This window comes from Lagenorhynchus albirostris, chromosome 14 (genome assembly GCF_949774975.1).
Source record: "Lagenorhynchus albirostris chromosome 14, mLagAlb1.1, whole genome shotgun sequence".
In the NCBI taxonomy this organism is placed as follows: Eukaryota; Metazoa; Chordata; class Mammalia; order Artiodactyla; family Delphinidae; genus Lagenorhynchus; species Lagenorhynchus albirostris.
In genome coordinates this window covers 41,734,923-41,748,833 of record NC_083108.1, presented here as the reverse complement: position 1 = coordinate 41,748,833, position 13,911 = coordinate 41,734,923, and the positions used below count along the sequence as shown (strand labels likewise).

At 33.4% G+C, this 13,911-nt stretch overlaps 1 protein-coding gene across 1 annotated transcript in view; it reads left to right on the top strand.

Moving 5' to 3' along the window:
- The window catches only part of RNF138 (ring finger protein 138), a 41,503-nt gene extending 27,806 nt beyond the window's left edge, over positions 1-13,697 (top strand). Inside the window, exons 5-8 of the mRNA XM_060170628.1 lie at positions 5,929-5,985; positions 6,823-6,934; positions 11,797-11,904; positions 13,513-13,697. Of these exons, the coding sequence (XP_060026611.1) occupies positions 5,929-5,985; positions 6,823-6,934; positions 11,797-11,904; positions 13,513-13,581 (346 nt within the window). The 3' untranslated portion in view covers positions 13,582-13,697. The remainder of the gene's footprint in view (positions 1-5,928; positions 5,986-6,822; positions 6,935-11,796; positions 11,905-13,512) is intronic.
- Positions 13,698-13,911: the final 214 nt, after the last annotated feature.

Below are 13,911 nucleotides of genomic sequence, written 5' to 3'. Positions count from 1 at the left end.
AAAGAAAATTACAGACCGACATCACTGATATCACAGAAACTGAGACACAGATGTAGAGAACAAATATATCGACACCAAGGGCTGAAAGCGGCAGGGGGGTGGGGGTGGGGGTGTGATGAATTGGGTGATTGGGATTGATACGTGTACACTGATGTGTATAAAATGGATGACTAATAAGAACCTGCTGTATAAAAAATAAATAAAAAATAAAGGTTTCATAAAAAAATAAGTCTATGATATTGTAAACCAAATAGTTCTTAATGAGAAAGACAGCTTTTCCTGATAATAAGAGAGATTATACTGAAGTGCTTTGCCCATAGGTCCTCAAAAGAAGAAACTAACATAGTTTAAAAAATATTCAAAATAAACCCTTAGATCATTTAATCAATTCAGCATACATTTATTGTACCTTCTGAACTACTGGGCACACTACATGTTATTGAATATGCAGGGATGGATAAAACAGACATAATTTGCCTTTCCATCTGTGTATAACAGTATAACTTCCAGTCGAGTCATCCAAAATAAACCAACACACGTTTCAGTCAGATCAGTCAGGGTAAAACTATTTACCATAAAGTAATAAATGTTGGTGAATGTTTAACAAAATTATTGCATTCGTATGGGGTAGTTTCTTATAATAATTATGTAGCAGTGCTAGTTATTTTACTAACACCATTTCTAGTTCATAACATAAAATTCTGTTTTTAACATGTAGGACTGTATCTTTCTGTTTTCTTTAGCTACTAGAAAGGAGAGAGGGAGGATGCATGTAATCATTAGATACCAGCACACATTTCTATTTTATCTTCCTTGGAAATTATTTGGTCTGTTTGCAGGTTTTTCCAACTAATCTTAACTCTTTGTAAACATTAATAACTGGATGTCAGTAAACCTATAACAGTTTAGTCCAAATACAACACTTCACAAAGACTGAAAGAATGAAATTTGCAAACGGTTTTATGTTTATAACAGATTTCTCTCCAAGGTGTTGAACATTTTCAGTAGCTAAGTAACTATTAAGGAATCTGGTACAAGTATGAGATAAAATTTCCTTTTCCTTATTTATAGGCATTCATGATATATTCTGGATAATAATTCTTTATTACATGCAATACAAATATATTTACATTTTTTCCAAAGAATTAAAAAAATTTTTTTTGCTGTTTTCTGAAACGTGTAAGCATAGAACTGGAGATTTTTCTTCGCCTTTTAAAGACTGGAAATGAGGTACTCTAGTATTTTGAAAACTGCCTTAGGTAATGCCACAATTTAATTTAGCATAAAATGGCATAGTCATGCATAGGTTTTTTGGGTTTTTTTCTCACCCCTCTTTTTATCATGATAAGAATATTTTACATGAGGTCTACTCTCTTAACAGATTTTTAAGTGTACAGTATAGTATTGTTATATACAGTATAGGCACAGTGTTGTACAGCAGATCTCTAGAACTTACCTTGCATAACTGAAATTTGTACATGTTGATTAGAAACTCTCATATCCCCGTCCTGTAGCTCCTGTTAGCCACCATTCTATTCTTGGCTTCTTTGAGTTTGAGTATTTTAGATACCTCATATAAGTGGAATCATGCATGTGACTGGCTTGTTTAACTTAGCATAATGGCCTCAAGGTTTATTTATGTTGTCACAGTTGCAGAACTTTCTTTTCTTTTAAAATTGAATAATATTCCGTTGCATGTATATGCCTCATTTTCTTTATCCATTCATATCTTTTTTTCTTTATCCATTCACAAGATTGTTTCTATATCTTGGCTATTGTGAATAGAACTGCAGTGAACTTGGGAGTGCTGTTTCTTCAAGATTCTGATTCCAGTTCTTTTTGATAAATACCCTGAAGTGGGATTGCTGGATCATATGGTAGTTCTACTTTTTATTTTTTTGAGGAACTTCACTGTAACTGTTTTCCATAGCAGCTGCACCATTTTGCATTCTCACCAACAGTGTACAAAGGTTCCAGTTTCTCCACATCCTCACCAACACTTGTTGTCTTTTGTTTTTTTGATAATAACTATCATAACAGCTATGAGGTGATATTTCATTGTGGTTTTGATTTGTATTTCCCTTATGATTAGTGGCATTGAGAATCTTCATATACGTGTTGGCCATTTGTATGTCATCTTTGGAGAAATCTCTATTCGTATTTTTAGCCCATTCTGTAATTGGGTCATTAGTTTCTTTGCTGTTGAGTTGTAGGAGTTCCTTATGTATTTTGGAGATTAACCCTCTGTTAGATACGTGGTTTCGAGATACTTTCTCCCATTACATATGTTGCCTTTCACTCTGTTGTTTCCTTTGCTATGCAGAAGCTTTTTAGTTTATGCAGTCCCACTTGTCTGTTTTGGCTTTCATTGCCTGATTGCAAATATTTTTGATCAGTCTTTGGCTAGTCTTATTGTGTCTTTTGACATACGTAAGTATTATATTTATACTTTTATATATATTATATTTATTTTATGTTTTTTGCTTTTTGTGTCATGCTGAGAAATCCTTTCCCACATCATAAAGTTATAGAAGATATTTTCTTCTTTAACATTTTAAAGCTGTGCTTTTCACATTTATTTTGGATGTATAACATGAGGTAGGAAAAATTTTCCCCAAGTGATAACCATTTGTCCCAGTACCATTCATTGAGGAGTCCTTTCTTTCCCCACTGATTTATAATGCCATTTTGGTCCTACACATCTCTATTCTGTTCTGTTGCTTCGTTTATTCCTCTAATACCATGCTATCTTAATTACTGTGGCTTTAACAATAGGTCTTAATATCATGTAGGGAAAGTTCTCCCTCTTGTTTTACCTAGAAAATTGTTTGTTATTCTTGGTCCTTTGCTATTCCATATGAATTTTAGGATCAGACTTGAGTTTTCTAAAAATTCCTGTAGAGATTTTGATCGGAAGCATTATAAAGGTTGAATTTATTGAAATCATAGATTAATTTGGAGAGAATTGACATCATATGATACTCATTTTTCCCACCCAATTTCCCACCTGTTTATCTCTTCCATTAAAAAAAAAAAATTCAGTAAAAGAAGTCCATTTAGAGCACACATAAATATGTTCTAGTATATCTTTTCCTGGTAAAACCTTACAGTTTTTTTTTGTTTTTTTTTTTCGGTACGTGGGCCTCACACTGTTGTGGCCTCTCCCGTTGCGGAGCACAGGCTCCGGACGTGCAGGCCCAGCGGCCATGGTTCACGGGCCCAGCTGCTCCGCGGCATGTGGGATCTCCCCGGACCGGGGCACGAACCCGTGTCCCCTGCATCTGCAGGCAGACTCTCAACCACTGCACCACCAGGGAAGCCCCTAAAACCTTACAGTTTTTGTTGCTGTACAAATGGATCTTTTTTCCTGTTTTATAATCTAAGTGGTTATTACTAGTGAGTAGGAATATTAAGGATTTTTATGTTAATCTTTCATTTAGCAGCTTTGCTGATTTATTAGTTCTAATAGTTCTAAATAATTTACCTGTAGATTCTTTTGGATTTATTATGTAGAAAATTATTTGGTTTGTCAATGCAGTTTTTGTCTCTTACTGCTTCATTTTGTACTTGATTTATTGCATTAACTAGGGCCTCTATCCAGTATTAAATAGAAGGCACCTGTTTTTCCTTGATTTTAGTGGGAATGCATCTAAAATTTTATTATTATGGATGGTGTTCACTACAGTTTTTTTAACATATTCTTTATCTGTTCTATGATGCTATCATCCTGAATTTAAGATTTCTCCATTGAATGGTTCTTACTCAAATCAGAATCTTGTATGCAGTTAAAAAAATGTATACATCTGACTTCATTCCCAGATACTCTGCTATCTAGAGTTTAGGGATTTGTACTTTTAAAAGCATTGTGGGTGATGAGAGGTTTTTTTGTTTTTGTTTCCATTCTGGAGGTTGAATTTTAGTGAATGGTTTCTACATCAGATGAAATAAATGATCATATGTTTTTTAAATTGATAGTATGGTTGTCAGTAATAGATTTTCTATTGTTGAACTCATTCATACATTTCTAGAATAAATGAGTAGGTTCCCAGTAATAGCCCTGGGCATGATACAGGATGATCAGGAAGGACTAGAATGATGATAACAATAATAATGGAAAATAGAGAATTGTAAAAGTAGGTGGAAAGGAGAAAACATTTAAAAAGGGCATTAACTTTGATATGAAAATGCTTTAAATCAGGAGTTTTGTGATTGCATACCCCACCAGTGAAAAAAATTGAGCATGTACTCTGAGTATGTGTGTGTTTATTTTAAAACTATGCATGTGTTTTATAGTACTGATACTTTACGCATAACACATGCAAAATTTAAGTGAGATAAAGATGAAAAAGTTACTTTAAAAATAAGTTTGCTTTATTTAATGGTATAAAATATTTTCATTCTTAAAGTTTTATTACTGTTTTTATTGAAAACAATGTGGTTGACTGTGATTTCTAAAATTTCTTAAAATCTTGGTTTAATACAGTGACAGTAATTTAAAGATTTCGATTAAATTCACTTTACTTTGATACTTGGTCTTGATGACTATCATGGCTGAAAAGATACCTACAACACACAATACAGATCCAAATGGAAGAGTATGTCATAGGTTGAGATTCCTATATTTTTCAGTCCCATTTGGTAAATATTGAAAGGGCTTTTGTTGAAATTTTCCATAGTCTCTGATTATGTTATAGTTGTTCTTACAAACGAATTGGAAGTTTTTATATTTTATTAGGGCATGTTCAAAACCCAATGATTATCTTTATTTGGAAGATTTAAAAACAGTTTAGAAAAATCTGTTACCAAGTTTAAATGTATAGATATGAGATTTTTAAAAAATAGGTGACATACTGTTTTTGGTAAAGTCATAACATCCCTTTAACACATGCACTCTCCGTAGTTTGAATTTATTTTGAAAAGCAGTTTTTAGTCTCCACATTGTTAGAATACCACCTTTACCTGCAGAGACAGATTAATAACTGCTAAAAAGATGCAAAATAGTGGTTTAATAGTCTCCTATTTGGGCAGGGAAGCTTTCTTGCAGAGAATGTGTGTGGAGACACAACAGTATTTTCACAGAAGGGAAATGACTGTCATTGGAGAACATCTGTTAGGTAGATGATACAGTATTGCTTGTCCTTTTGTAAAAGAAAAATGAAAAGTCAGTTTTCTAAGTTTCACAACAGTTTTGTGGTCCACTACCTATCTCATTTTTATTTTAATGTTTCTGCTATTGAAAGGCCTTATTTTTATAAAATTGACTACATTGATGAAATTCTGTAATGCATGACTGACAGTCCTCATATGGAATGCCCACTTTTCTCTCAGGATTTCTCTGATACTGCATAAGACACATGACTCTGGCATGGGGTCCCAGTGAGGACATCAAGTTATTCTGTATATTAAATGTTGGAAAGCCTAGTTCCTTTTTGGAAAATATAAACATAATGAACATTCAAATATTTTTTCTTAACCTACTCCATTTAGGAGTTGTAGCATCATTTTGGATGCTACAACCTTAAACTATATCCTAGTTACAAGTCAAGAAGTTCACAAATTCTTGATTCTACCCCAGCATTCAAAAACTAACTAGTCCAGGTAGAGGTAGGGGAGTCTCTTAATTTGAAAGTCTAAAGGACCTGGGGAAATGTTCATGCTATGGATTTAAGACAATTCTGCAAAATACTATATTCTCTATACTTTTGTAACTATGCCTAAATTAATTTTTAAAGGACCTCATAAGCAGTCTTATCAGAATTTATTTGAAAAGTAATTAATGCCATAATTATATCATAGTTCAGAACTATTTGAAGTTTAGGCTTTTCAAACAAATTCAGACTGGTTGTCTTCATTAGCAGTTAATGAATCTGTGTTGTGCTTTATTACTTGAAGTATTAACTTCTCCCCCTCCCCCCCATGCCTCTTAAGTAATAGGAGTGAAACATCCACATCTGATAACACAGAAACGTATCAAGAGAATACAAGGTAAGCTTTTGAATTTCTATTATTTTAGTAAATAATACCTATCACTTTGTAATAATGGATTTTTAAATTAAAAAAATTTAAATTCAGTTAAATCATCAGACATAATGCATAAGTTAGCAGTTTAGAGATAAATGATGCAGTTGCTTTTACAGGTCACATTAAATTAGAAGCGTGTAGCTCTCCTCTTTCACTGTGGTCAGATTTCTTCCATGCATAATTTAGGCAGAGTTGTCAATACTGAACTGTCCCTTGCTGAAATTGAGATATTAAAACCCAGTGATGGCCTGATCCTCAGAATATTTTGAAATGTTGATCATTCTGATGGCTGATGCTTTTGTTTTTCACTTTTCCTATGAATTTTGTATGTTAGAGTCTTAGAACTAGGATAAATTAAAGATACACCATATGGATGTAAGTCTTTTAAAAGTTTTAATTTCCTAGATATGGTGTTTCCATACTGGGACACCATGGGATATTTAGAATTTTCAAGGGACATACAGTGACATCTATTAGTTACAGGAATGACTAAGTTGTTTGAATCTAACTACTTTAATAAATGAGACAGCTAGGTTTGTTATTATTTTTGTTTAGGCCTCTTGTAGAGGCACCATGAAAAAATTTCCTAGACACTAAGGGTACTGTAAACTGAGATTGTTTAGGAATATCTATTGTAGATTATTTATTGAAAACATAGTTTTTTAAAAGTGAGACAATCTTTGATTAGTCTATAATTATAACTTTTAAAGAAAGAAATAAAAATTGGTCAAAAAATAGGAGCTCATCATTTTTACGTTATGATTTCAAATTCAGTATGCTGCATTTAAAATTGTTTTATAGTTCTTCTGGGCATCCCACCTTTAAGTGTCCCTTGTGTCAAGAATCAAATTTTACCAGACAGCGTTTACTGGATCACTGTAATAGTAATCACCTATTTCAGATAGTTCCTGTGGTAAGTATGTATGTTTAAGACAGTCTTCTGTTTAAGGTATGCTGTCCCATTTATTTCACTTCATTTGTACAAGGGAAAGTGGTTACTTTAAATTTTGTGGGGCATTGTCAGTAAGGTATATTTTGTCAACAAAAGATTGATGACTGTGAAGCAAAATGAGATATTTAAAATCCCAGTAACTAACTTATAAAAAGACGTATGCTTAATTGTGAGGGTAATGTACGAAAATAGCCTGGAAAGAGTGAAAAAAGGAAAGGTGAACTGAGGATTCATTACCAAGCAGTAGCATTGTAAATTGTATCCTTGCAGAATGTAGTATATGAGTGCATAAAGCAAGAAAGGAAAAGAATCATACTTTCTTTTTGATGCATACATATCTTTTTTTTTTTACATCTTTATTGGAGTATAATTGCTTTACAGCAGTGTGTTAACTTCTGCTTTATAACAAAGTGAATCAGTTATACGTATACATATGTTCCCATATCTCTTCCCTCTTGCGTCTCCCTCCCTCCCACCCTCCCTATCCCACCCCTCTAGGCGGTCACAAAGCACGGAGCTGATCTCCCTGTGCTATGTGGCTGCTTCCCACTAGCTATCTATTTTACGTTTGGTAGTGTATATATGTCCATGCCACTCTCTCACTTCGTCCCAGCTTACCCTTCCCCCTCCCCATATCCTCAAGTCCATTCTCTAGTAGGTCTGTGTTTTTATTCCTGTCTTAACCCTAGGTTCTTCATGACATTTTTTTTCTTAAATTCCATATATATGTGTTAGCATACGGTATTTGTCTTTCTCTTTCTGACTTACTTCACTCTGTATGACAGACTCTAGGTCTATCCACCTCATTACAAATAGCTCAATTTCGTTTCTTTTTATGGCTGAGTAATATTCCATTGTATATATGTGCCACATCTTCTTTATCCATTCATCTGATGATGGGCACTTAGGTTGTTTCCATCTCCGGGATATTGTAAATAGAGCTGCAATGAACATTTTGGTACATGACTCTTTTTGAATTATGGTTTTCTCAGGGTATATGCCCAGTAGTGGGATTGCTGGGTCCTATGGTAGTTCTATTTGTAGTTTTTTAAGGAACCTCCATACTGTTCTCCACAGTGGCTGTACCAATTCACATTCCCACCAGCAGTGCAAGAGTGTTCCCTTTTCTCCACACCCTCTCCCGCATTTATTGTTTGCAGATTTTTTGATGATGGCCATTCTGACTGGTGTGAGATGATATCTCATTGTAGTTTTGATTTGCATTTCTCTAATGATTAATGATGTTGAGCATTCTTTCATGTGTTTGTTAGCAATCTGTATATCTTCTTTGGAGCAATGTCTATTTAGGTCTTCTGCCCATTTTTGGATTGGGTTGTTTTTTTGTTATTGAGCTGCATGAGCTGCTTGTAAATTTTGGAGATTAATCCTTTGTCAGTTGCTTCATTTGCAAATACTTTCTCCCATTCTGAGGGTTGTCTTTTGGTCTTATTTATGGTTTCCTTTGCTGTGCAAAAGCTTTGAAATTTCATTAGGTCCCGTTTGTTTATTTTTGTTTTTATTTCCATTTCTCTAGGAGGTGGGTCAGAAAGGATCTTGCTGTGATTTATGTCATAGAGTGTCCTGCCTATGTTTTCCTCTAAGAGTTTGATAGTTTCTGGCCTTAAATTTAAGTCTTTAATCCATTTTGAGTTTATTTTTGTGTATGGTGTTAGGGAGTGATCTCATCTCATACTTTTACATGTACCTGTCCAGTTTTCCCCGCACCACTTATTGAAGAGGCTGTCCTTTCTCCACTGTACATTCCTGCCTCCTTTATCAAAGATAAGGTGACCATATGTGCGTGGGTTTACCTCTGGGCTTTCTATCCTGTTCCATTGATCTATCTTTCTGTTTTTGTGCCAGTACCATACTGTCTTGATTACTGTAGCTTTGTAGTATAGTCTGAAGTCAGGGAGCCTGATTCCTCCAGCTCTGTTTTTCGTTCTCAAGATTGCTTTGGCTATTCGGGGTCTTTTGTGTTTCCATACAAATTGTGGAATTTTTTGTTCTAGTTCTGTGAAAAATGCCAGTGGTAGTTTGATAGGGATTGCATTGAATCTGTAGATTGCTTTGGGTAGTAGTCATTTTCACAATGTTGATTCTTCCAATCCAGGAACATGGTATATCTGTCCATCTATTTGTATCATCCTTAATATCTTTCATCAGTGTCTTACAATTTTCTGCATACAGATCTTTCATCTCCTTAGGTAGGTTTATTCCTAGATATTTTATTCTTTTTGTTGCAATGGTAAATGGGAGTGTTTTCTTGATTTCACTTTCAGATTTTTCATCATTAGTGTATAGGAATGCCACAGATTTCTGTGCATTAATTTTGTATCCTGCTACTTTACCAAATTCATTGATAAGCTCTAGTAGTTTTCTGGTAGCATCTTTAGGATTCTCTATGTATAGTATGATGTCATCTGCAAACAGTGACAGCTTTACTTCTTCTTTTCCGATTTGGATTCCTTTTATTTCCTTTTCTTCTCTGATTGCTGTGGCTAAAACTTCCAAAACTATGTTGAATAAGAGTGGTGAGAGTGGGCAACCTTGTCTTGTACCTGATCTTAGTGGAAATGCATTCAGTTTTTCACCATTGAGGATGATGTTGGCTGTGGGTTTGTCATATATGGCCTTTATTATGTTGAGGAAAGTTCCCTCTATGCCTACTCTCTGCAGGGTTTTTATCATAAATGGGTGTTGAATTTTGTCGAAAGCTTTCTCTGCATCGAATGAGATGATCATATGGTTTTTCTCCTTCAGTTTGTTAATATGGTGTATCACGTTGTTTGATTTGCATATATTGAAGAATCCTTGCATTCTTGGGGTAACCCCACTTGATCATGGTGTATGATCCTTTTAATGTGCTGTTGGATTCTGTTTGCTAGTATTTTGTTGAGGATTTTTGCATCTGTGTTCATCAGTGATATTGGCCTGTAGTTTTCTTTCTTTGTGACATCCTTGTCTGGTTTTGGTATCAAGGTGATGGTGGCCTCGTAGAATGAGTTTGAGAGTGTTCCTCCCTCTGCTGTGTTTTGGAAGAGTTTGAGAAGGATAGGTGTTAGCTCTTCTCTAAATGTTTGATAGAATTCACCTGTGAAGCCATCTGGTCCTGGCCTTTTGTTTGTTGGAAAATTTTTAATCACAGTTTCAATTTCGTTACTTGTGATTGGTCTGTTCATATTTTCTATTTCATTCTGGTTCAGTCTTGGAAGGTTATACCTCTCAAAGAATTTGTCCATTTCTTCCAGGTTGTCCGTTTTATTGGCATAGAGTTGCTTGTAGTAATCTCTCATGATCTTTTGTATTTTTGCAGTGTCAATTGTTACTTCTCCTTTTTCATTTCTAATTCTACTGATTTGAGTCTTCTCCCTTTTTTTCTTGATGAGTCTGGCTAATGGTTTATCAATTTTGTTTATCTTCTCAAAGAACCAGCTTTTAGTTTTATTGATCTTTGCTATCGTTTCCTTCATTTCTTTTTCATTTATTTCTGATCTGATTTTTATGATTTCTATCCTTCTGCTAACTTTGGGGTTTTTTTTGTTCTCCTTTCTCTAATTGCTTTAGGTACAAGGTTAGGTTGTTTATTCGAGATGTTTCCTGTTTCTTTTTTTTTTTTTTTTTCCTGTTTCTTAAGGTAGGATTGTCTTGCTATAAACTTCCCTCTTAGAACTGCTTTTGCTGCCTCCCATATGTTTTGGGTCGTCGTGTCTCCATTGTCATTTGTTTCTTGGTATTTTTTTATTTCCTCTTTGATTTCTTCAGTGATCACTTTGTTATTAAGTAGTGTATTGTTTAGCCTCCATGTGATGCATACATATCTTTTTGATGCCATTTTGAGGGTGTGTATGAGAGTGGTGAGACCTTTTTTGATGAGTGAAGGAGAATAGAGCAGAGTGCAGGATTCCAGCATTGTGTTAATGGTTCTACAGCTCCACATTTGGAGCATGAGTTTCAATTTCAACTGTATATCAAACAGGAGAAACTGAGCTGGAAGAGATACTTACCATTTTGATATGTAAATATTTTCTTCAGAAATTAGAAGGAAAATGTATCAAAAGATAAAATAAGGATTGTGGATACATCTTAGCAGTTTTACAAAAAGTTGTGGAAGAGTATGCCCCAGTATGCCCTTAAAGTCTCGGGTAGTGCTAAGGGAGATACTCCCCCTACTTTGCTCATTAGGAGAGGGTCTGTTACTGTTAAGTAAACAGATACAGTGCCAAAGACATCTCCTGGGGAAAATCTCATATTTAAGAGATTTCATTTGTTTTATATTGCATTAGTGAATTTTTGTTTCTGCATTATATTCAACATAGCACAAACTTTGGCTATAGTCCAGTTACTAAAGTTCTGTTTTGTTTCATTTCAGTCTGTAATCCATTCACTTTTTAAGATGTACTTACTTCACTTGAAACCTTAAGGATACAATTTAAGGCTTCCTTTGCTTTCATCTTACTTATAAATGAAATTAAACTAATAATAATAATTATGTCACAGTTATTGTGTGGCTCTAATGAGATTACATACTGGTTACTGGTAATTATTATTACAGTTGGTTAAGGCTGGATATGGTGTTGCTGTTAAAACAGTAGAATAATCAGATTTAAGTAATAGAATATGTTAGATCTCTCTTTTTATTGTGTTGTGTTGGATTAGTGTAATTTATCTAAGGTAATTTGATCTAGAAATAATCTAGTCATGAAATTTGGCCCTTAGAAATGCTTTTCATGTAGATTTTTTTGTAACATGTTTTAATACTTTCAATAATGTTGTTTGGTTATTTTCATTATTTTTTATTTGAAATACTGTGTTTTTTATAGACATGTCCTATTTGTGTGTCTCTTCCTTGGGGAGATCCTAGCCAGATTACTAGAAATTTCGTTAGTCATCTAAATCAAAGGCATCAGTTTGATTATGGAGAATTTGTGGTAAGTGAGTTTTTCAAGATTAAGAAAATACCATTTAAATATTGAAGTTAAATTAACTTTTTCAATCTAGACTTGCGTTTTGAGGCAAGATGTATCATACTGGATGGTTATAGAGCAAGTTCTGTTGTTTTTATGATACTACAGGTGAATTTTGGTTTGTAGAAGTGGTGAAAGTTGAATTTACTGTCCACCTTCTATATTAGAGAGATAATTAATAGAGGAAGAGCAAACCCCCAGATTAACAAAATGATGATGTATATGAAAACTGTCTAGATTTAAGGAAAATTATACTTGCTAGAAAAGTAAAATTGGTGTGACAGATGGAGGATGTATTTCTTGTGTAGTGTAAGTAGCTTGTTAAACTCATAATAGATTTCTTTTATCTGCACGTGAGACACATTCTTTTTAAAAATGAGGGAGCTTATTTATGTAAAGCCAGGTTGAATGGCAGATTCTGGCCTTAGTTCACTGCTTTAACAGAGTGCATGAGGGAAGTTATATAATATAAAAATGGATCCCCAGAGCAAAGCATGAGGTTAATTTCTACTTCCCAAATGTGTCTTGATAGTTACAAAAAAAAAATTAGATGACTTTCATTTTACTAATTGTGAAATTGCATTTTATTCATCTTCAATGAATTAAAACCTTATCTAATTCAAGATTCAGCCTGACAAAGAATGGTTCATACTTGTTTTCCAGTTTATGTAATAAGCACAGACATGTGCAATTCTGAGAATGGCATGAACAGAATTTCCATTTCTTCTGCCCTCCAGTGTTGAAATTATGTCATTCTTGATATATATATTTTTTATTTTGTGTAATTTACATTTTTTAGTCACACTGTATAAAAATATATATGTAATAATATTTCAAATATATGTAAAATTCAAGTGTACTCTGATAATTTTAGTAGTTTTATGAAGTAATTATAGGTTATTCTTAAATTCTCAGTGTAAGAAAGGTTACTGCATCTGGAGAACTATGTGTTTGGAAAAACAAAAATTTATTTTGTGAACTGCTTTTGATCTAATTGTCAGACTGTTTTACCTTGCCACAGAAGAACATGTAATTTTAATGATTTGAGATTGTCAAATGGAGGCCTATTTTAAAGCAAGTCCATAGACCATAATTGAAAGGAAATAGAATTTTTCAAGTTGAGTAGTAGTATAATCAGACTGAGTGAACTGTAGTTTTTACCTTTATGTTATGATTAAGATGATGTTAATTCAACTGTCTTAATGTAATAAGTGTTTATTTTTTTTAAAATAAATATACGTTCCAACATTGGCATTCTTTTCTAGAGATGACAGAAAATTTATGATTGTGGGTTACCCTTAACTATACTACTTTCAATTAATAACTTATCATAAAACACTGTAATTCTCAAATTTCATTGTCTGCTGATCATCTGTTATTTATCAATTATTCCTAAATAATTGTAACTGAATTTTTTTATTAAAAGTTTAGGTATTTAGTGCTTATATTTTAAAGAAGTATATGGTGTAACATAAACTGTTTCAAGTATGTATGTGTATCAAGATGTGTAATGTATTGGACTAAGTATTGAGTATGTTTTTCCTATTGACATGTTAATGTTACTGTTTTTAGAATCTTCAGCTAGATGAGGAAACCCAATATCAAACTGCTGTTGAAGAATCTTTTCAGGTAAACGTCTGAAGGCTGTAGACGTCTCTGCATCTTTGTACCTGCAAGTGCCATCTTTAAGGAGAAAACTACATGAAGTCACCGTTTCAATAACTTGATGTGCATATTAATAAAAGTAATTCAGTCTATTGATTTAGTTTTTAATTGAAAAAGGTGGGCCATCTAAAAACTTCATTCTCTTGATAAGTTAAAAGATAAAAGTTAAGACATTATCTTTAAAAGCATTAAAAGGATTATATTTCATTAATGTAATGGTGAAAAGGGAATCCCTGTTGTACTTATCTTTTTATATTACATATTGAATTTTTCCTTGCTTTTGAAATTTGGTGCAGTTCCTCCCAT